The sequence below is a fragment of the Lissotriton helveticus genome, chromosome 7 (assembly GCF_964261635.1).
Source record: "Lissotriton helveticus chromosome 7, aLisHel1.1, whole genome shotgun sequence".
Taxonomy (NCBI): domain Eukaryota; kingdom Metazoa; phylum Chordata; class Amphibia; order Caudata; family Salamandridae; genus Lissotriton; species Lissotriton helveticus.
In genome coordinates, this window is record NC_136068.1 from 432,605,067 (window position 1) to 432,629,391 (window position 24,325).

General features: G+C 45.7%; 1 protein-coding gene and 1 long non-coding RNA gene across 5 annotated transcripts in view; one reads left to right on the forward strand and one right to left on the reverse strand.

Moving 5' to 3' along the window:
• CLN3 (CLN3 lysosomal/endosomal transmembrane protein, battenin) overlaps positions 1 to 8,488 on the reverse strand; it is a 1,158,832-nt gene extending 1,150,344 nt beyond the window's left edge. The window contains exon 1 of one of the 2 annotated variants that reach the window (XM_078652328.1): positions 8,349 to 8,488. In XM_078652328.1, coding sequence (XP_078508454.1) covers positions 8,349 to 8,394 — 46 coding nt within the window. In that variant the 5' untranslated portion in view covers positions 8,395 to 8,488. The remainder of the gene's footprint in view (positions 1 to 8,348) is intronic. The other variant, XM_078652329.1, reaches the window with a different exon arrangement.
• LOC144768554 (uncharacterized) overlaps positions 8,462 to 24,325 on the forward strand; it is a 63,076-nt gene continuing 47,212 nt past the window's right edge. For 2 of the 3 annotated variants that reach the window (XR_013598569.1, XR_013598568.1), the window contains exon 1: positions 8,627 to 8,674. This is a non-coding gene — a long non-coding RNA (uncharacterized LOC144768554). Of the gene's footprint in view, positions 8,583 to 8,626; positions 8,675 to 24,325 lie in introns of those variants that run through there. The other variant, XR_013598570.1, reaches the window with a different exon arrangement.

Consider the following 24,325-nt stretch of genomic DNA (forward strand, 5'->3'; position numbering starts at 1 on the left):
AGGATGACGTCTTAGCAATATCGACTGGAAAAAACCCACCCTCTGCATGGAACTAGGTGAAAGGTTTAGTCCATAAAAGGCTACAGTCCGTATAAGGTGTTATGTCCATACAAGGCAGTCTGTCCTTATTTGGAGTTATGTCCTTATAAGGCTTGTTCATATGAAATGACGGGGTGACGATGTAGGGAAAGTGTACGATGTTCCCTGGACTTATATCAGGGTACCCATATGAAATATAACAATCTTATCATTAGAAAGATCACAGAGCTCCAAACACAAATGAGCAACCTGTCACAGGGTTTACTAAGCACCCTTAATGGAATAGAAAGACTACGGGATATCACGGAAAACACTCACACAGAAGTCGAGCACATCCAAGAACTACTATATACGTGTCAATGCAAGAGCAAGAAGAAGGCGATGCCACTTTCATACAGACAAAATAGACCAGATAGGAATCAGAAATATATAACTGAAGAAGAGACCTTATCCCTACTCCGGGATTATGAGCCTACAGACCGCATTAGAGGAGAGGAAATCAAAATAGTTCCGATAGACACCAACAGAATATCTAAGCTGAATGGAAGGAAACCCAATCTCAACAACCTACAACAAGTCCAACTAATCACCGAATCGCAAAATATGAACCCACGTAGAACAGAAAAGTTTTTTAAATGCCTACTGCTCAACTGTCGATTAGCAGCTAAACATGCGTCTGACATAGCCAACATCATTATTAACCAGGAACTAGACATAGCCATGTTTCCGTGAGGATTGTTATCTGAATCGTCGTCCCCAGTCATGGACCTTCTGGTGCCCCCTCATTAAAACATTGTGAGACTGGATAGGCAAAAAAAGATAGGGGGCGGGGTAGCCTGCATACACAGATCAGATTTAGAAATTAGCCAAATACAATCCGACCCGCTAGAGACATGCGAATATCTAGGTATCAATATAAGATCAGCTAACAAACCAAGTTGCAACCTACATGCCCTATATCACCCACCGGGAAACAATATGGCCTTCATTGACCAGTTAATGGAGATAATCACGGCTAACACTAACACTGATGCTAATAACATATTTTTAGGTGATTTTAATCTCCACTGGCACGACAACAACGACAAACAGGTCAACACTCTGAAAGACTTCTAAACCGAACTAAACTTATCCCAAGCATGTCTACAACCAACACATTCGAAAGGAGCAACATTGGACTGGATAATCTCTAAAAACGAGAATATCTCAATCCTCGCAATAGAGCCTTGCGACTGGTCAGATCACCATGCCATAACCTTCCTGATATCTACATGATGAAGATATAGACCTCACAACTTATCAAAATCAAAAGATGGAGGCGTGATACCAGAGACTCGAACATGGAACTACTAATTGAAAGATGCAAGAAAGACCTAAACCTACCTCTCAAAGTGCAGAATGTGGATGAGCTAACGAACCACTACACTACTTCAGTAACGAAAATTGTCAACGCCACCATACCGCTAAAATTGAAAAGAGTTACAGAGAAGGATTAAAACCCATGGTTCAATGGGTCATTGAATGAAGACAGGCGAAAATGGAGACTTGCGGAAAGAAAATGGAGACAACACCCATCATCCCCTGAGCTGAAATCCCTCAGAAGAATCAGAAATTAATACAACAAAAAGATCCTCAACTCGAAAAAGGAGTTTATTAGAATAGAACTAGATAACGCCAAAAACAGACCACGGAAACTATTTGAGATCATAAAACAACAATCAAACAAGCAAGCCAAATTTGCCCTAGAAGTCACTAAAACGCAACTAAGCCGCAAAGAATTTTCAAACTTTTTCACCGACAAAGCCAACAAGCTGGAAAGAGAACTCAAGATGGCAGCAGACAACCCTGACTGTCACACACAATCATGTTACAACACTACATCAAAAGATGTGGACAATTTGATAAAAAACAAGGCACACTGGGACACCTTCAAATTATTGAACCCGTACAACATTGCTAAAACGCTATCTGACATCAAACCTAACAATCACTATAACGACCCACTACCATCAAAATGCCTAAAAGAAATCAGCCATATCTTGATCCCTATTTGGACAGAAATTGTAAACGCCTCTCTTTCCCAGGGGATCCTTCCAGAATGCCTAAAACAGGTCAAGTAGCACCGATCATCAAAAGACCTACAGTGGACCCAGCAGATCCAAACAACTATCGCCCAGTGACCAACATCCCACTTCTTGCCAAATTAATAGAGAAATGTGTACAGAATCAGCTGAGCCAACACATCGACAATTTCTCACTATTAGATGACTGCCAATCAGGATTTAGAGTAGGTCACAGCACAGAAACGGCAATCCTACACATTGTCGATGATGCACTTCAGGCACGAGATCAAAACCGATCTTGTCTACTCATCCGCCTTGACTTATCATCTGCATTTGATACAGTTAACCATGAAAAATTACTGAACAGACTGCAGGGCAGGATGGGAATATCTGGTAAAGTGCTGTGACGGTTTGAATCCTTCCTACAGAATTGAAGTCAGAGATTCCTGGTCAACCAATCACTCTCACCTTCATGCCCAAACACAATTGGAGTACCTCAAGGATCTACACTATCTCCATCACTGTTTAATTTGTACATCGAAACCCCTTACAGAAATTCTGCGAAATTCTAGAATATCTTACCACATGTACGCTTATGACACGAAGATCTACATCAAGATTGCGGCCCTGGAAGACATCATCTTATTGAATGAGGTCCTCAAAATGACGCTAAAACGGCTAACTATCAATCATCTGAAGCTAAACGCATATAAAACAGAATGGTTACTTATCTCGCCACAAAAGAACCAATTGGAAGGGAAGGAATGGTCGAAAATGATCACAGCTTTAAATTGCACCCCCACTCTAGTTGATTCAGCGAAATCACTTGGAATCACACTGGATGAGAACCTAGACATGAAAGCTAACATCAAAGCAATGACAAAAAACGCCCATTTTCATCTGAACTACTTAAGAAAAATGAAATCATTTTTAACTGAGACGGATCTAAAACTAGCAGTACAATCACTGGTTATCTCGAGGATTGAATATGGGTGTACAACGTTAGCAGGACTACCAAAAATTTCCACAGCACCATTAAAAGCTTGCCTCAATGCAGCAGCAAGACTTATCACAGGAACGAGGAAATTTGACCATATATCCCCACACCTGAAAGCGTTAAATTACGAAGCTAGTATACAGCTAAAAATGGCATGTATTACCCACAAAGCGATTAATTTTAACACAACTAGATACCTTGCTCAGAAAATTGAAATATCGGATGGAAAGAGACCGGCCAGGAGGGCCAAAGAACTGATGCTGAGACCACCCATCTTCAAGAAGAAAAAAACCTATGACACAGAGTTCTCATGAACGGCCCCAGAATCTGGAACTCTCTCTCCCCAAACATTAGAAAAATTCCGAACACCGCAACATTTAAGAGGAAAACTAAGATCTTTCTCATGAGTAAGTTCCTTCCATAAACAAACAATTCATCATCTAAGCCGTGACATAGAGGTGACTAATCTACAAACATACGGGAAGTAAATAGGAAATCACCAACACTATTTGGATACCAGCGGTCGACGCTATACTAATTCTGGGTCTGAAAAACAGAGGACTATGGGAAAGTCATTAAAAACATTCATATACGGAAGACCCGTACATCTTATATAATATAACTATTTCCCTATCCTACCACAGAACATTGTATATTAGTTTGTTTAACCATGTACTGTACTCTCTCTATTTTTTATCCTCGTTATCTTCCTTTCATCTAGCGTTGGAGGAAGTACACCCAACTAATTTCTCTACTGTCATATCATATATTATATAGACGTGTCTCTAATCTATTTCGTGTTATGTTAAGCGCTCGGATACCCAAGGGTCTTGTTCGCGCTATAGAAAACTTTCAATAAATAAATAAATAGTGAAACCTCTCACATTTTGGCCATGTTGGGCTTCATCTTGAGGTGCAATTTCAGTTCCTATGGTACGGGGACAGTCACACCTGAGCATACACAGGGTACTCCCTTAGCTCAATAGTGACGGATGGACATTTTCAAAATAGTCTGACCCATTTATTGGTAATTATTCTTATTACGGTTCACTTTTCTCATTGGAATGGTATACACACTTAGATTGATTTAAACATTTACATATATTTTATGCAGTCCCGGCGTCAGTGTCTAGGTAATTTCTCTACCAATAGCACACTGCTATTTCTCTCCATCTACTGACATCACTCACTTTTATCCGCTTTTCATATTTTACCCGTTTCAGCACCCACCAATATTTCCAACTCTGCTCTAAGCCCTCCCTGCCATTCTTTTCTCACAACAGCACTTTCTGGTATTCCTCAGTTTCAGCCTGTTATTCAGAGTTAGCTGCAGCTAGAGGGACTATTTCAAATTGATGCATTGGCACCCTGCCTTCAACCAGGGTGATATTACAGTGGCACACGTGTGCTACTGTTCAAATATTGATACCATATTATGGCATAACCAGGGTTGGACTGGGACAAAAAAAATAGAGACAGGCACCAACAATCAGAAATCACGCTATTAGAGTTTTTGCAACACACTGTTTTGACAGTACATAGGCAATGTTTCAATTTCAGTTTATTTTAACTGTTTGAGCTGAGTCAATAAAGGCACATACACATTGAAAATGCACACACCTTAATAGAGTTAAAAGAAAAGATAATAAACAATCTCAATCATGACCTATAAGATGGCATTCACCGCACGGCCCAAAGCAAATGGTTAAAATTCAAACCTCCAAATCATACTTCACATATACCAAGTTCATTTAAACCCTGCCCATGCCAACTATCAGTTAATATCCTCCCTTATGCTCCCAAATATTAAACACTGTGCTTATCTCTTGTATTCTTAGTTACAAACTGTTTATTCATACATTAAACAGTAGTAACCTGTGTCCCATCGGAATTCAAGTTTCATCAAAACTTCATTTGAGTGTCATGTTGGATTTTCAGCATCTTAATGTCTTACTTTAATAATTCATATTGTCAATTCCATAATAATTATAAAACAAAACTCCCTTTCTTTTACTCCAAGTAAATACTGATAACGTAATTGTATATAAAGTGATTGTGAGCATTACAAAAAATACAATAAATATACCCTTAAAAATGGTTTGACTCCAAGAGATGGTAGATTCTTGACCGAATCTAGTCAGCCCAATAAGCCTTCTGAACCCTTTTGGACCTGACGAAGAATAGAAGATGGCTGGATGTGCTGTGAGTGACCTTAGAGTAGCCCTGAGGGACTAAACCTACCCCCACTTGTGCACAGGACCAAGTGTGGACTTTCAAGGCCATAAGGCTTTGCTCCTGTTAAAGCAACATGGATACAACAAGCTCTGTCTGTGTGTCTTTAAGTGCCTCCCTTGAGGTCGAGTTGGGGCTTTAGAAGCATCTTTCTGTGGTGGATCAAACTAATAAGCCAGAAGGTAAAGTCTTTGACCAGGGTGAACGCGAGCAGCGCTTCATAGCAGTCAGCCTCAAATTGCACCTTGTCTACCGGGACCATTGACTATCATTGGCACTTTGAGCTTCCTGGCACTATTCCTACTTAGAAAGGCATTTCTCCGGTTAACCTAATTGGATTTTTGTCATTTTGCTTATTACATTTCATTTTTTTTTATAATGCCGTTTGCGATTTTAATAGTTTTGCATTTTGACTTTATTGCTGTTTTGGTACTGCATATACTTTATATAATGCCCTAAGTTAAGGCTTTCTGCTCTGTGAGATAGCAAAGGGGTAGAGCTAAAGTTGATTTAGTAATTTTAAGGGTTCACCGTGACAAGGGTTGTGATTATCCTTGCAGTGGTAGTCACCCACCCCAAGTTCTTACACTTTTTAAAATAATGTATGTGGAGTTCAGTCTATAACCAGCATTTTAATCTCACTGTAGGAAATATAAGGCAACAGAGACTTGATGAATGTTTAGCGGGCTTGTACTTTTTAATATTACATATGCACATAACACTTGAAAATGTAGCTTTAAGTTGCAGGCATTTGTCATTACAAATGAATCTCTTCACAGAATGCATCATTGCTTCAACAGAAAAAAACAAACCATTGGTTCTAGGATTTTCACCATTCCATCAGGTGAAATATTATATTCTCCTTAATTCTGTTCCTCTGCCTTGCCCTCGTCTCATCCGTCTATGTGTACAGGCCTCTCGCCTGACTGTGACTTCCTCTCAGACCATGTTTGGGGAGTGGGAGCCAGGGCGAAAGAAGGACCCACTGGGCCTCAACCGTATGGTTTGAGGTTGTTTGTGTCTGATGTCACAGGTTCTGATCTACTATGGCTCTACAAACTAGGCCACATACAACCCCTTTAGCACTTGACTCTTAATGGTTGTGATGGTGAACAGACACATGCTTCTCGGGGAGGTGGTGTGGGGTGATAGAGCACACGACTCAACAATCACATAGAAGCACAATAATTGAATGTCCAACCCAGGGAGGTCTTTCAAGAAAGAATGGAGGGGTGGGGGGTACAAGTGTCATTATACTCAGTGCTGCAGATATGGAGGAGCGTGCAGGGCAGCCATTGTTTTGTTTGCAACCCGCTCCCCACCTCCAATCAGTGTAGAAGAAGGTAGTATTCCTTAAACAAATGTTCATTTACCTTCCAACAATAATTGAAACCCTTTATTTCATTGGCAGTTTCCTTTCATTCAAAACTCTACTGTCTCCGAGCAAAGCAGACCTGGTCTGTCCGAGAGTCTGATATTTCTAAGTTATTTAAAGCTGATTGATCCACATAAGGTTTCAAACACGATCCTATTTTTGTGAACCTCTGCCCCCCGCCGCCCCCCCGATAATTGTTCTGTATTCTGAACTAAGCAAGTTCAGGCCTATTGTAAAATGTTAATACTTATACAATGGGATCTTCATCTCATAGCACACCAGATTTAACCCATGTAGCTCAGAATCTATTTAATGCCCACTTGCAACATGGTTGATTGAATGATTTTACGTGGTAAAAGACCAAAGTGCTGGGGTACATTTCAATTTTGGTCCTATTGGCTGATTTCACTCGTACACAGTGTAGCTTAACATACCCTTAAAAAGTGATCAAATGCTGTTTCCTTCCTTAAGTCACCATAAGAGTTCAAAGTAACAAAAACTTGTGGGACGATGGCCCAGAGGTAGGAGGATGATAGCTAGACATGAAATGTTTTCCACACAGGCAAATGTAATAGGTAACAGAGAGGCATGTTTTAACGGTAAAAGTATCAGAAGTAAAAACGATTGTAACAAGTAATGGAAACTGATCTGGGTTGAATCCATCATCGTTCTTGAGCTCACTTCGCCACCCCAGTTGAGACCCAGCTATATGCAAATCAGTCTTGACCCTGTGCCTCATGGGAACAGCCCAGCCCAAACTGCCAAGCCAGGTCTTCCCTGGACAACAAGCAAGTATCCTGGAAACGGTTTCAGGGCATTTTCGATATTTACCTACACTTCTGCATGTGAGCAGTGAAGACTGGGAGCTGAGGATTCCTTGTGGGTGGAGGATGATGTGCCCTTTGAAAGATGCATGATCATGGCCAGTTCTAAACTGAGGTGGCATAGTGAGCAAAAGAATCATGGATTTAACCCAGATCTCTTGACTGGGGATGAATGTTTTGATTTGTTTTGCATTCTGAACATCAATTGTATGTATTTTGCTTTCTCGCCCTAAGTGCACCGGATATGCCCAGACGTGGGTGCCGGACTCACTGTGCCACTGGATTCAAGCTATCCTGGCTGATGAGGGGTGAAACCCCGAAACCGGACTTAGGATGCTTGTTGCTGATTCAGGAAGGACCTGGCTTGGCAGTTCGGGCTGGACTGTTCCCATGGTCTTGTTATCTCTAGGACACTGTTACCACATATGGAGAGTTCTGCTGACTCAATACAACAATAGCAGAAGCAGAAAATATAGCTCTTCTGTATGGACACAACCACTGAGCGCAGCTCATTGTCGTGACACTTCATAACTCCCTGTTTTTCTACCATACATTTCTGCATTCCCTACTGTTTCAAGCTCTTCTATCGGTCCCAATTTTCCTAACAGTACAGTCAAATTCCTACTCTCCAGACTTTCCCAGGTGCCTGCTTTCTCTCTCATAAGTACCCATCTACGAAATGTAAACAGTTTCGCCCACACTGTTCCTGCAGTGCCTTTCCAAAATACATTAGGTGGTTTTATTCTGCCACCTCTACTGTGTCCTGCCTGATCTCGTTTGCGTCGTTCCTGAAGATCCAGGCGCCTCCCCCAACTCACCCTCCCAGTCGGAGTCGGAGTGCCTTCTCCAGTTCTCTCCCTGCATAGTTGCAACACGAGTAGGGGTCGCCAGCTGCCCTGGCTCAGCTCACACCGCGAGACTGCGTTCCACGACTCCTACGCTGGCAATGAAAGAGTGCGCACCAGTTAACCTCCAAACCATAGAGAGGAGCAAGAGCGGCGCACACAGAACTCCATGGCACTTCCGGGTTTGAGCGCAGCAGTCCAAATCGGGTATTTATTTATTTATTTATGCATTTTTATATAGCGCGGACTTTACCCGAAGGTGTCAGAGCGCTTGTGTGGGGAATTTTAGAGGGCCGGCGGTGAGTTTCTAAACATCTTGTTATAAGAGCCGCTGAAGCCATTACTTGAGCAGCCCAGCACTAAAGTTCAGTCGGGAGCAAAACTGCGAACTTTGAATAAGGTGTGACCCAGCAAATAATAGTGGGAGTCGAGGAGTTTTTTGGGCCCTTGTTAAGCCTAACGTGAGCTGAGTAATCAAACAAATGCTCTTGTGATAAAACTTTTCGTTATGTTTGCAAGTGCTGCACAGTAATCCATTCGATTATGTTACTGCACTGACATTTATTAAAACCAGTTTCTAAAATAGATTTACAAAGAAAGTTGAGCCACTTAGATACCCTTTATTTCTTCCTAACGCGAGTTTCTGAAATCCCTGGATGTGGTAGTACCGTGGATTTATTCTTTATCCACCGTAATCCCTAAAATGGGTTTAATTCAAAGTACATGTAAACCCAAGTGAATAAAATAATCTGGATATCCTCTCTAGTTAGTAGTGGTACAATACGCAATGCAAGCATTTCTTCTGGATAATATGCGGGAATAGTGCATTTTAAAGTACCCTGAGCCAGTGACATTGGTCTCAGCATAACCACATTTTAAAACTGTTACAATAAGATTAGGGTTCTTCAAGTAATTGGTGCACAATTCAAGATAAATGTTGTTAATACATTTGGAACAGAATACCTGTTGGGAAAAAATCCTTTAAGCAATGAAAATCATTCAATCACCACATCTGCAACAAAAGGAGTACAAACAGGTTTATTGCATATGCCAGACTAGCAGTGGCGGCTGGTGACAATTGAAAGTGGTAGGGCGTAAAATTTGGGCATGACTTATGTAGCAAGCGATGTGAGAAGACTTAATGAACAAACATGGTGTCCAGGAATGTAACAATATTGCTATAGTATGAGAACTCATAAAATAAAATAGAAATACTTGCAAAGAGAATAGAATGACATGAATTAATATTAAACCATAAAATAAGAAGGAATGTAACATGGAATTCACTACAGCACCAAACCGTGTAACCCACCCATGGGATTAGGGTGGGAGCAGTGCATTGGCAAGCAATAGTGTAGCACATACAATAGGATCAGGGCCCAGGGTCGAAAAGGGTGGGGGGGGGGGCATTATTTCCCAATTATGGCTGTCCTTTACTACCCAATTGAGGGGAGGGAAGCCAGTCTACCTGAACTGCCTTAAGGCTCACATCTTTCTTTCTGTGCAAAAGTGAGCAGCTGCTGAAACTTCTTCCCTTCTTGAGTTGAGTGCAGACTGCAGAGCTCAGCTCCTGCTGGAATAAACTCGTGCAGGCAGAGGCCTGAAACGGAATTTAATGGACTACGCTACTGTTTGCTAGCACACAAACAATCACATTGTCAGAAATTATTTGTGTCGTAGCATATGACATGTAAAGATAAACACAGCCTCCTCCTGCCCTCAGAGCAGCAGAATCTGCCTATACGCACGGAGGGACGGAGTTTAGGAGAGTGCAATCACTCAGATAGAGCACTACATTAAAGTACTCCCGTACTTCGTGACAGTTCTAGTGTTAGCCTAATACCTATCTTCTAACCTTTTAGACTCACAGGCATCATCTGTTCTTTCTGTAAATGTAGAAGTTCATGTACTAGAATAAATTCAGCACGCAAATTTATAAGGCGCTTTCCTGCCCGTCTTTCCCCTACATCTAAATGTTGGAGCCCAGTTAACCAGGGCTCCAAGAGTTCAGTTAAAAAATGACAGATTTCCAAGACTGGCAAAAAACACGCTCTAGATTATATTGCAAATGCGACCCTAACTCATTCCGCTGTCTTCGCTTCCGTGGATATCTGGCACTGCTGTGGCAGCAGATAAACACGGCAAGTTCTATTATTATTTCCTTTGCCCAGCACTCCAGGGCCTAAGACCTGCACGCATTATAAAACAGAGCAATGAACTTCCTGGCTTGGAAGTAGCCCCTTTGGAAAGGAAGGCAGGAGTGACACTTTGTTTTAATGGCTGTGGATCATTCGTGCCGTTTGAAAGTTTACCATCTCTCCGCTCTCAGCCCTGAGGTGCGACGCAGAAGAACTCCTCCAGTGGTTGGTGGGTTTGCCAGTATTCAGTGCTCGACTCTCTCAGCAGAGCTGGTCTTCGGGGCCCTGTGCTGCCCTGAATGACAAGAGCCGCCCCTGGGTCTCAGCCTCACCCTCACCCTCACGCAGTACATGAGACACCTCTCACAGCCCGACTCCCATGTGAATTACAGGCCCAAAAAGTGCAACTGCTGCCAGTCTGCAGTAAGGGCCGGCCGCACCACCTAATTGTACATATCGGCGCACAAGCCTAGAGTACACCTGCCACCACCCCCCTTCATAGCACAGACGTGCAACTGCTCCTACTCAACTCTACAAGCCGGGTAACGTAAGAATAAAAGATGTCAGTCACCTGCAAAGTCAATAAACTTAACTTACCTTACCTTCCGCTTCCCGCCTTCAAGTTAGCTCCGACTCCAGACGTCCTGTTGTTGAATTCGTTGTCACACAGTAAGCCAGCCAGCCTCCCTCCCCTCCACCTCAGCAGAGCGCTGTGATTGGTTCGGCCGGCTGCCCCAACACCACGTCATTTCTCTGTATGCTGCAGCATACAGAGAACAGGGAGAGTGGGAGGGGTTTCTCGAGGGCAGGGGGGAGCGGCTTGCCCGCTGTTATTAATACAGTTAATACTGTCTGTTAGGACAGCCTCTCAGGCTGCCCAAACAGACAGTATTAACAACAGTGGGGAAAGCCACTCCCCCCTGCCCTCGAGTAGCCCCTCCCACTCTCTCAAGCAGGAACTTCTGCTTTCTTGCCGTGCGAGAAGGCAGAAACAAATGGTAGTTCTCTACTATTTGTTTCTGCCTTTTCGCACGGCGAGAAAGCAGTGGGGCAGCGCCCAAACGCCCCCATGGAGGATCCATCACTGCAGACTAGTACAGCTGGGAGAGCGACCCGTACTATTAGAGAAACACAAGTCAGTCTCAAATTACACATGCTGCGAATCTAGTCTTATAATACTAATTTTGCCATAAATCCATGTGTAATACAATGTAAACAATAGAAAAATCTTCCTGCTTTTCCATTATATCCCACCCAGATTACATACATTTATTTTAAGAGCAGCTTTTTCCTGTGTTAGTGACTTCTCGCGCCACACTTACAGGCTACAATTGAAACATTCTTGCTGCTCCAAATTTCCTGTTACATATTCACGTCAGGAAGTTTCACAGGAAGCATACAATGTGAAGAAAAAACACAAGTCAGACCGCATTTAGACCTTTTTTTTTAAGCTGACTGTAAGTTATTACCAGATAAAATGTGCAACTTAAACATGCACCTGTAACCACACATTTAAACTGTATTATACTGTTTTTCTTTCTTTACATGATAATATTTCACAGTTTGTGGACAAGTGATAGATAAAACAGAATAATGAACAGAATAATTAGGGCTTAAATCTAAATTAGGGTTTTTATTCCTTTCATTTCCCTCTCTAGTCGATTCTTCGACTACTTACGTTCTACCCCAGTAAATTTCTTCCAATTCTGTATTGTACATCTCCTTATTTCTTATTATAGGAAACATACCTCCCACTTTAGCTGTAACCCTCTTGCAACATGCTAAGATAACCTGAAATACTAGGCACATCAATAGCAATAGAACTATTATAGGCAACAAGGCCTTAGACAACCTCGACATCCAGGACTGCACCCAATCAAATCAGCCAGTGAACCACTAATCTGGAGCGCCCCCTTCTTTCTTCATTCATGTATGCAACCTATGCAAAGTCAATATGGCCTAAGTTAGATTTCCTCCATCTTCATCATTTGCTGATATGAAATTGCCGCATATGTATTTGACTTGGCATCTTTTGGCGTGTTTCCCCTGAGTTTTTGCTTTCTGACCTCCCAGTTTTGACTCTGTTTTTCTGGTTTAGCGTCCCTGCGCACTTTCTCACTGCTGATCAGTTTTTAAGTGCTCCTGTTGTAAATTGTTATTATGGATTGGTGTTTCCATGAATAGCACTGAGAGGCAGGGCACATCTGTGAGAAGTTGGCCTGGCATATGATGTCCACTATTCTAGTGGGCACCTTGCACCAGTCCAAACGACCCTTATTGATGGTAGGTTTAAGACAACCTTTATAGAAAGCTATCCTAGTGGTAGCTGTGGAGAGCAGCCTTCAGGCTAAGTCTTGAATTAATGTAAAGCAGCTTGTTTTACTAGTTATAATCCCTTGAATAATCAAATGAAAGGAGAGCCACACCAGGTATATATCATATATATATATATATATATATGTATTTATTCTAAACACAACCCCTCTAGTCTCTTTATGAGGCTAGAGGCAAAAGTACAATACAAGAACTTAAATAGCACGCAGTAAATTAGCACAGTATACGTTTTGACCTAGGGGCCTCACAAACCATATACTAAGAAAGTGGTACAAGAACCACGTGAGGGATAAAAGCAAGGCCTAGGGCCTGTAGAACCGCTTTGGCCACCTGGAACCACCCAAAGTAGGGACGCAGGAAACCCACGGGTGACGCGTGCAGTGTCTAAACACAGCCGCAAATCACCATGACTTCTTTGGCAAAAGTTCAAGTTACAATTTTAAAGAATAAGGACACTTAGGAGTGGACTACGGTAAAACCATTTCAGAACTGGTCACTTCGAGAGTCAAGACCCACGGGAGCACCGAAGTACTCGTGTTACCTCACCCAGGAAAGCCGGGTGCATAGGTGTCTTTTCGTGTCGGGTTTCATCATCGATTCCAATGGAGAGCTGCAAAGAAGCGCTGCAGGTGACCAGAGGAAAAGTGTCCGGATGGATCCAAGGGTGTATTGGAGATCTGAAGAACCTGAAAGCAGAGGGGACAGTCTGGGTCACTAGCCAGTGACCAGGATGGCGAGAAGATGCCAGCCGATGGGTGTTTTCAGGTGTTGCAGGTGAAGCTTGACTCTTCAGCCACAAAGACCAGGAGGCGTCGACGACGACCAGGAGCTGGATTCGCGCTGTCCCACGAAGGATGTCGTGTGCTGCGGCGTCGGTATCTGGATTGGACCCAACAAGCCTTGGCAACAGCAACCCACGCAAGATGACAAGATTGCCTGTGGTGCAGACCAGCATGGTCTGAGCGACTCACCCTTTGGAGGGGAGTCAGGGCACATCTGAGCAACCAGGGAAGCCCAAGAAACAAAGGATTGTCCTTTGTGGGGACCCACCAGTCGACGGACTAGGTATCGCGAAGGAGCCTCGAGATGAAATGCTGAAAGCAGGCCCATGGAACAATCGTGGAGTGAAGGCCCACAATCTTCAATGCAAAAGGTGCTCAGGGCCTGGACTACAAGTAGCCCAATGCACAACTTCGGGAAAGCTCGGGAAGTCAGTTCCACCACAAATGTGTAGGATGTCCAGGAATTCCGGTCCCACGTCTCTTGTGATAGCTACAGGTCTCAGCTTTTCTGGGGACTCGTGTCAGCCTTGGAGATGACTGGAAGTTCATGTCCTGTGTCGCAGATTCTTCGGGATCCGGCGGGAGCCTCGAAAATGCAGATCGGCAAGATGCTTCTTTGGTGCCTGTTTGAACAGGGGAGTCACTCCTTGACCCCAATGGAGATTTCTTCTGTCTTCCAGTCGATATGGAATGTCGAAGGTCCAAGATTTATGTTTCAAAGTTTCGTCCAGGGTAATCTAAAGTCTTAGTGACTGGGTCCCTATACTTATACCAAGTTTAGGGGCTGGATAGCTTAAAGGTCTCACCTACAGGAGGTCCAGGGGAGGGGGTGGTTACACCCCTTCCCCTTTGTCCAGTTGGCACCAGAGCTGGGGCTGAGTGCCCCAGCCCCCGGTTTGAACTGGGAAATGCATGGGACACCTTGTGTGCCCCAGGCAGTATCTCAAAAGCATTCACTGAAAGGTACCCACCCTGTCCCAATACACTAAAGACTGTCTGGGGAGGTGCTGGCACCTCCCTGGACTGGAAACCTATTGTCCAAGCCTCCCCTGCCGGAATTTCATCCAGCAGCAGGAAGTCAGACCCGTGTCTGTGGCAGCAGCATCCATTTTGTGATGCTGAGGCTCTTTTAAACTCTTACCGTGAAAGTAAGTGTGTACATGTCTTCTTCCTCTAGAAGGGTTCAATGCTAACCCCGCCGCCAGAACTGGCGGGGGGGGGGGTAGTATTCCAAAGTGTTTGGCACCAAACACGACATGTTTTGATAAAACCAAACCAAAGTTAGCATTAACCGCGAGGATTATAATGCGCTTAAGAGTATATGGTAAAGCTATATCACAGAACAGCTATAAGGAAGGGATTCCGAAAGCTGCAGAGGGGCTCAGCTCATGCTAGGGCACCCTCTCACACAAAACCAAGCACTCTGCCTTCAGGATTGTCAAGGCCTGCCATAGGAGTGACTTATAGTTGTATATGGAGAAGTGTGGCTCAACGGTTAGAGGCGGCAGACCCGGAGGCTGAGGTCGGCCCGGGACCAGGGTTCAATTCCCCACGCGGCCGGGTGCAGGACTAATGTCAGCGGGCCCGATAATTCTCGCCTCTGTGCCACTCTAACCATGGGGTCCCACGCTGCAACTCTGGGCAATAGCTTGCTTAATCTCCACTCCGGCCCCACCACCGCCGGGGATGCCTGGCTTCACCTTTGGGATGCCCAGTAAAGGGACCATCTCACAGGGAAAGCCAGGACGGGTTCCCCAGTGGTAAGCGCTGGGACGCTCCAGGGTAACCACGCGCTCTATAAATCCAACATTCATATGTGTCTGTTTTAAAAGGTAGATATAGGTATACTATATCTAAGTAAGGGGTGCTTACACCACCTTACCCAGGCTGCAAGTGCAGACCTGTGGTGACATTTTGGATGGCTGCCCAGGGGTGGCATAATACACGCTTCAGGCCCTGGTAGGCCTCTGGGGTACCTATGCCCTTAGTACCTAAGGTACCATATACTAGGGACTCAAAAGGGTAACCAAGTAACCATTCTGGTGTGTACCTAATGTAAGGAAATCAATTTAGAGAGAGAACAGCTAGGCTGTGGTCCTGATTAGCAGGGCCACAGCCAGACTAAAGTTGATAAACCAGTGAAACACAGCAAAAAAGTCGGGGTAACCATAGGAAGCAGATCCTACTCTCCTACAGCGTTGCCCAGGCCCCTGCTGCTGCAAAAGGGCAGAGAGGCGTGACGGTGCCTGGTGTTGCTGGCGGTGAGTGGGGGCCTGTTGCTGCAGCACTGGTGCCGGTCACGGGGCGGCGGTGGTGACTCCCCCTGCCCCATGCTGCGCAGAGGTCTTGGCTAGGATGCGGTGACAGCAGACCGCGCCCATTCAGAAGCACATACATCCGCCACATACCTGGGCCACGCGGGGGAAAGGGCCCCGCTGTGTGACTTAAAGGCGATCCTCTGAGGGTGTAGGAGCGTGGAGGACGGTGGGGGGGGTGTCTCTTTGCTTGCCCCGGGCGCATTGTGGCCGGCCGCCCGGTGACGTGGTCCCTTCTCCCCCGCTTCCAAGCTGCTCCGCTGCCGGGGTCCTGCCCCATCGTGTGGATCCCTGAGGTGTATGAGGCCTGTTTGCGCAGGACGCTGTTCCCTGCCGCTGAGAAACACCAAAGTCACTACATCGCTGCTCCTGATGCCCGTAACCACAGACACGCCCGCCCCTCATGTCCCAACTGGCTACCTCTGCTCATCAGGCATACGAACACAGCTCCAGGAGTGTTGGGCCTGATCTGGCTCTCTGGCACACACAGTAACATGTGGCCCATCTGTTGACTCCTCTGCTGCAAGACCATCAGATTGCGGCCTCCTACACAGCGAGCTACTCACAGTCCCAGAGCCGGGACGCGTGACGCAGAGGGGTCAGCCAGACTCGCCTGTGGGAACTGCCTCAGTCCCCTACTGCACCAAGCCTAACCTAACTCCTGGTCTTACTCCCTTGCTGACACTCTGGGCCAGCTGTGGCTTACACAGTTGATGTCATTGCTTCCTAAGATACGATGCAGACTACTGGCTTACCTTTGGGGAACTACCTCAGGTTGCGACTTCGTCATAGTTCTATTGGCCAAGCTGCGATTTCACCACGAGGTGCGCACAACGGTATAGGCCGCAAAGACCCTAAACAGAAGACCCTGGCCCTCGAAAAGCTTACGGACAAGACTGCTCTACAATGGCGGAGAGTGCACAGAGCGTGGAGCATGTGAATGGCCTCCCAGCGCTATCGGCGTTGATGCTTCAGGAAATGAGGGCGGGCTTCAAAGCACTAGACTGGCGGTTTGACACGTTAGACAAGAGCTTGGCGGACATGGGGGCCAAAATCCAAGCACATGACAGACGCTTGAACATTGCCGAAGCCCGCATCTCGGACAACGAGGACGGAACAGCACAGTCTCTAAAGCGTCTGGAGCGTACCGAACTGATCCTTAAGGAAGTAGCTATAAAGAACGAAGACCTCAAGGCACGCAGCAGGCGCAATAACATTCGCATTTTTGAGGTCCCTGAGACTGCAACTATGGGCCGGAGAATTTATTTGTAGAGACATTGCTGTCTGACATTTTTGGTAAGAAGTCTTTCACTAAGGGATTTGTGATAGAGCGAGCACATCGGTCCCTCGGTCCCCGGCCAAATCCTGGCTGTCCACCAAGACCCATCATTGCCCGAGTCATGAACTTCTGAGAGCGGGATTCAGTATTACGCCTTGAAATAGACTGGGTAAGGAGAAGAAATAGACTGGGTAAGGAGATCTTCAATGGGCCCGATGGCTCAAGCTAGAACACCTGAAGATAGATCGGGTTTACCTACTAGTATCAGCATTGACCAGGTAACCCGCTCACTATCTAATCCCACAACTAATAACCTAGAGTTTACCATCGAGGTTCCGAGCGATCTTGAGGATATGAGCCTCATGGCTCTACCTAATTCCCAAATCATCCAACCGCTCCCAACATAGAACACAGTCGCAGCTAAAGTTACAGAACCTAATAAAGAAAGAAATGGGGGACTAGAGAGGAGGCCATACCAAAAAAAAGGAAGCAGAATACACCAAACACAGACGATGATAAGATCAAAGCACCCACACCAAAAAAACCTAGAGGTAAAGGGGGGAAGGGGGCTACTTCTGCACCAATACTAGAAAGATCAGTAATGCCAACTTCACCAAGCACTGTCAATCAAACCACACTATCACAGTCCACTAATAATGTGCAACTAGATACTACCTCTGATGACATTACACTAGAGGATATAGGCACTCTCCTCAGGTCCTTGCTAAGTCCCCTCGAGGCTAGACTGATCAAAATCGAAGCGAGATTAGTCACCATCGAAAAGGCCACAGTGCAATTGGCCGACTCTAGGAAAACTGATAACATTGGGACAAAGATAGCGAAAGAGGGGTTGTGTCCTAAACCCCCTAGGGGCAATGGACCCCCCACAGCAATAAACAATAAGCCCCCCCTTACAAATCCCAAACCAACTCAATCCATATCTAACAATACTATGCAACTACCTGAGGCCAACAAGGCCCCTACCTTAACATCACAAACTGCGACTGCCACTCCAAAAACAAACTCGGCAGTAAAAGATAAGGCCTTGCCACCGACTAACACCAAAGGTAATCCACCACAGACTAGAGAGAAACTCAACCCCAAACGTAGATCTAAGCCTATAAATCTCCCTCCTGAGGTAGCACCCTACACCCTAGTTTTGGCAGGGGTACCGGAATTAAACCACTCCACTTTCGAATCTATGACTTCATTGAAGAACAAAGTCATTAATTGGCTCTCGGAAAATAGACCACTTCCGAGAGGAACAACAAGTGACATTTCTATGGCTAGGAGGGTATCGTGGGTGGGCTATACAGAGAAATCAATCGGGGGAGACTGTATTCTGGTCACTTTTAGAGACCCGAACACTGCCGCGTACATTTGTACTTGGGCTCCCGATGAGGACTCTGGTACCGTCGTTCAACCACTCCCTCTTTCATTTTTCTACCCCTCCAATCTCTACAATACAGAGGACTACAGATGGGGGTATCACCAAGAGCTGTTGGAGGGTAGGGAAAACTGTTACAGGGAGAGTTTGGACCATCAGCAACACAGGGGAAGACCATTAGAACAGTTTTCTTCATACGGGAACGAGGCTGGCTGGGAAACTGTCCCGAGAAGGAGGGGGGGGGGGGGGGGTGCCCACATGAGAGGAATTCCTGGGCCTTACAGATTACACTACCCTGCCTATCTCGCTACGCACAACAGATATAGCAGCCTAGAAACAGTGGACTGACAGGAGGTTGAGGAGCGGAATGCTCTAATGGCAGTTCCCTCGAGCGAGAGTAGGACATCTCCCGATTCACCCAGCATAGTTGAACTTAGTCAAGTTTGTGGTACGATGAATTTAATTACACCCACTGTCAATAAGCCTACGGGCATGAATTATCCCCCTACAATCCAACAGGCGCCCATAGAGCTTACCCTCAATAACTCCGCCATTCCTGGTCAAGCAACTACTGCTCTAGCACAAATAATAGTGACCTCTTGGAATGTGGCAGGCCTTGCTAGTAAAATTGACTGCACAGAGTGGGGCTCCTATATTAGCTCTAAAAACATACTTCTCTTTCAAGAGACCTGGGCGCGTGAGGAAATATCCTTCCCGGGCTTTGCCTCCTTCTTTAAAGCTGCCAAATGGGGGGGAAGGGGCAGGCCATCAGGGGGGCTCACGACATGGGTAGCTACGGACCTAGGATGTCAGGCCTCTTATCTAGAAACCGCCTCGGACGACCTATTGGCTGTTCTACTTGAGTGGCCTGACTCCACGAAGCTGCTAGTTATCAATATTTACTCAAGGCCAGTACCAATGCACAAAGAATCAGGTACTATAGACGAGTTAGCAGGGCTTTTAGAAGACATTCCATCTGAACTCGCATGCCTGGTAGGAGGGGATTTTAACTGTCATTACAAACCCCTGCCTGGACTGCGTGATGGTCCCTCCCATGAGGAAGACACATGCTGGCTCATTCCAGAGACGGTGGCTCCTCCTCCGAGGGCTTGGACTCCCCTGGCCCTGCAGATAACTGCCTTTACCCTTAATCTAGGTCTAAGGGCCTGCAATGGTCGTTGTAAATCAGACATACCCAGCCTATATACCTATAACAAAACTGGCAGTGAATCTAGACTGGACTACATAATGATTAAACTATTTATGTGGCCAGCAATTGTCGACTTCCAAGTCACTGAAAGAATGGACAGTGACCATAACGCACTGGATTTGACTCTTTCCCTGCCCGGGGTGAGGTTACACCCCACGGATCAGGCAAAGACAAGGAGGGCCTCCTACTAGAAAACAATCGGAGGAAAGTCAAGTGGGAGAAACTGGCCAACAGTCTAGACAGGATACCCCGGCTATACGAACGGATCATCCCCTTCTTGGAGATTGCCTTCCAGGTAGGGAATGAGGTCCAAGATAATGCTAGCAGAGATAAGCTTGCACAAATACATGCCAATATGATTAATTCCTTAGAAGAGGACTTATTTTCTTCCTCAGGGAAAAGGAAAGGTCCCACGCCCAAGATGTCCTGGTACAACGCTACCTGTAGGGAAGCTAAAACCCTCTTGCTACACGCCATAAAAGAACGCCTTAACAGAGAAGAAATCCGTGCCAGGAGAAAAGCGTATAAAACTCTCCTGGAGAACGCCCGGGCTGAATGGGACCATGACTATTGGGAAAATCTCACCAAAGCACTATCAACTAGAGATTCCCGCAAATTTTGGCGTATAGTCGCGAATGGCACGGAGGACCTATCCTCCGCAATAGAGCCCAATATATCCCCTCTGGTGTGGCAAAGTCATTTTGAAGCCTTGTATGCGGAGGGAGGGGGGGATCAAAACACTGACATAATAACATACACATCCAGCGCCATTGGAGCTCCCTTTAATGAAAAAGAAGTGAGGGATGCCATAAAAGGTTTAGCTGCAGGGAAGGCCCCGGGACTAGACGGGGTGCCAGGGGACTTGTTCAAACAAGAACCTGGGATATGGGCACCTTACCTTACACTGATATTCAATGCCATCTTGGGGGGAATGGAGGTGCCCGATACTTGGAGGGGAGCTGAGGTGGTTCCAATTTATAAAAAGGGATCCCCTCTGCTTCCCTCGAACTATCGACCTATTAGTCTCATCGACATATCCCAGAAACTCTTTGGTAGACTGATCTTGAATCGTTTACAGGCCTGGATAGAAGAGATGGACATCCTGTCCCCCTACCAGGCAGGTTTTAGGCAGGGTGTCTCGACCATAGACCAAATCTTCAGGTTAAATCTACTCTACTGGAGAACAGCTGTAATCGAGGGCGGCAGTCTATATACCATCTTTGTAGACTTACGTGCCGCCTTCGATTTGGTACCCAGAGCGAGGCTGTGGAAGGTCATGGAAGAGCTAAACGTCCCTGGGGACATTTTGGCAATCCTGATGAGACTCCATTGCAACAACTATGCCCGCGTAAGGTGTGGCAAAGGTGGCAAGCTAACCGAAAGGTTCCCCGTTCGCAGAGGGGTGAGACAGGGCTGCGTGCTCGCACCGACCCTGTTTTGCCTCTTTGTGAACGGGGTTGTTGCCCACCTAAACAGGATTGCCAACACTGATGCCCCAAAGTTGACAGGCAGCAGGGTGCCTGCAATTATGTTTGCAGATGACACCCTGCTGCTGTCTAAATCCCCTATGGGAATCCAACGCATCTTGGATGGCTTTCTGGAGTTTTGCTCCGAACGTGGATTGGAGATCAACCCACAAAAAACTAAATTTATGATCTTAAATCCAAACCCCCATAACCGAGCCCCTCCCAGGCTGGACAATGTCCAATTAGAACGTGTGCATAATATTGAATACTTGGGATTACTCTAAATGAACATCTAACTTGGACGACTCACCAGACCAAAGTGACCATCAAACTGGCTCAGTTGGCGGGTGGCACGATGCGTCTGGCAAATAAATCTTCTTATCGCCCACTATCCCCAATTATTCATATTTACAAAACCCAGGCCCGGGCGGGTGTCACATATGGGGGTGAATTGTGGGGGCATTCCAAACTCCCAAAATTACAGCTAATTGAAAATAAATTCCTGAGACAGGTTGTCTCTCTACCTCAGAGCACCCCACTACTCCCCCTCAGACTAGACCTGGGAATTCGATCTATAACAGAAGAGCTGGGACTCAAACCGCTAACTTTTTGGAGGCGCCTGTGGTGTAGCCCAGACCTTACAAGCTACAGAGAGGAATTACAGGAATTTCTAGAGCTAAGGAACGCCAAACGAATTCCGTGGATGATTTATGTCAGGGCAACGCTTGAGGAGATGGGTTTCCCGGAACTATGGAGGGATCCCCTAAACTTTTGTGTAAAGACTCCAAAGAAAGTACTCGTGAGAGCATACTATGAATTGATGTTGACAAAAGCCATTGATGCCACGAGAGAAGGATCCTTGACACATTTGTTCCTCAAAGCGAAAGACTCTTACCATCTTGAAAGTGCTCTTGACTCAATCTCCCCTACACTAACGAGAAAATTATTTCTACAGTGGAGGTATGGATGCCTCCCTCTAGCTTCATTCACAGCGTCCTGGCAATCACGATCCACCACAGAACTCTGCCCAGTGTGTGCTCATCAGAAAGAAGACGATGTTCATGCCGTCTTCTTCTGCAAGGGCTACGAGAGGAGTAGGAGATACTGGCTAGTCCCGCTACTTAAAAACTTGGGCTTCAGATCTTTTCAACCTGCCTATAGAATTTTAAAGTCAGACCTCTCTCCCATTGTGGTTTTCGCCCTTTCAAAATTTTTGACCTCCATGTGGTTCATCCGGAATCGAGCGTTGAAAAGACTTACATAACAGTACCCCGGAAATTTTTACTGCTTTTATCGTACCCCATGCTTCCCTTCTTTTTAAAATGTTCTTAATTATTGGATCACACTATGTTTAATCATTTTTTACTGTGTACAAATACTATGCATCTTTTATGATCATGTGATCGAAATAAAGATTTTTGAAAGAAAGAAAGTATTACGCCTTGCTAGAGAAAGGGGAGACACCACATGGCTGGGCTCTAAACTATCCTTCTATCCAGACTTCACTGTGATGGTGCAAGACGCCCTCCGGAAATTTATTGGGGTGAAGGCCACCCTTAGAAATCTGGGTTTAAATTATGGTATGTTGTACCTTGCCAGGTTGAAGGTAGATATAGGTGGCCGTGCTCGCATCTTTGACACCCCAACAGAGGCGCAGGAATTCTGCCACACTTACAAACAAAATAACAATAGGGCGGGGTCAAGGAGTGGGGGGCCCTCCCCTCCACACTGCAGCTCTGACGCAAGTGCTGAACTATTCTCCAGTTTTGGTACTGGTTAACATAGCGGCATTGTCTCTTCTTCCAGATTGCACAATGGTTCCGGGATAATGTAGATTATGCTTCTGTATTATTTCAGTTTGTTGGCTGACTGCTGTGGCGTTGCCAGCCTCAAGATGTCTTTGCAAAATTGCCCTTCTAGGGGTACTACATTTAAATGTAAAGTTAATTGGTACTTCAAGTTATGTGTTCTGTTAGGGTACTGCCTCGCCTGGGTTGGGGTGAGGCTGGGTGGTGGGAGGGGGGACTTCACATTGAATAAAGTTTCCAGTTATGTACTGCAATGGTCCCTGTCACTGTTTTTCTGTTTTCTCTGCTATTTCATTGTGATATGTTTGATGGGCGTTTCCTATGGCACAGTTAGGTAACACCGAAGGTCCCTCTACCGTGTCCTTAATGTCCTGGAATGTCAGGGGTCTCAATGACAACCGCAAACGACGACAGGTTATGAACTACATGATGCGACACAATGTAGACATCACTTATTTACAGGAAACACATTTGCCTAAAGCGGACACAGCCCGCTTTGCTGCCAGTTGGGGGGCACATAGATACTTTGCGAATTATAGCAATTACGCCAGGGGCACGGCTATCCTTATACACAAGAGAGTTCCCTGCAGCCTTGGGTCAGTGATAGGGGATACTGAGAGTTGAATCATAATCGTCACAGGCATGCTTATGGGACACTACACAGCTTTGGTATGTGTCTGTGGCCCGAATACTGACTCCCCTGACTTTTTTCATTCTCTACACGCACAGTTGGCTAGGTTGGAACCTAGCTTTCTCCTGGTTGGGGGGGTCTTTAATTACTACCGAACCCAAGCTTAGATAGCACTTCCACTTGTCTGGACACTAAGCCGCGCGCATGCCGTGCTCTGCTAGATCTCTGTGAGCAACTCTCCTTGCTTGACATTTGGCACAAACGCAATCCTACATTCACGGAATATACCCACTACCCGGGCCAGCATAACACTTGGACCAGGATCAATTTTTGGTTAGTCTCCCCGGGAGTTGCCGGCTGGTTCCGATCACAGGTGACACTACCACAAACATATAATAATAATAATAATAATTCACATTTGTAAAGCGCACAATCACCCGTTAGGGTCTCTAGGCGCTGGGGGCCCTCGGGAAGATTAAGCAAGCTATTGCCCAGAGTCACAAGGTGCTGGGCTAACCTGCCGCCGGAGCCCGGGATCGAACCGTGATCCCCAGATTCCAGCGTCAGTCGCCCTGGCCGCGGCGCCACACCTCTTCCACA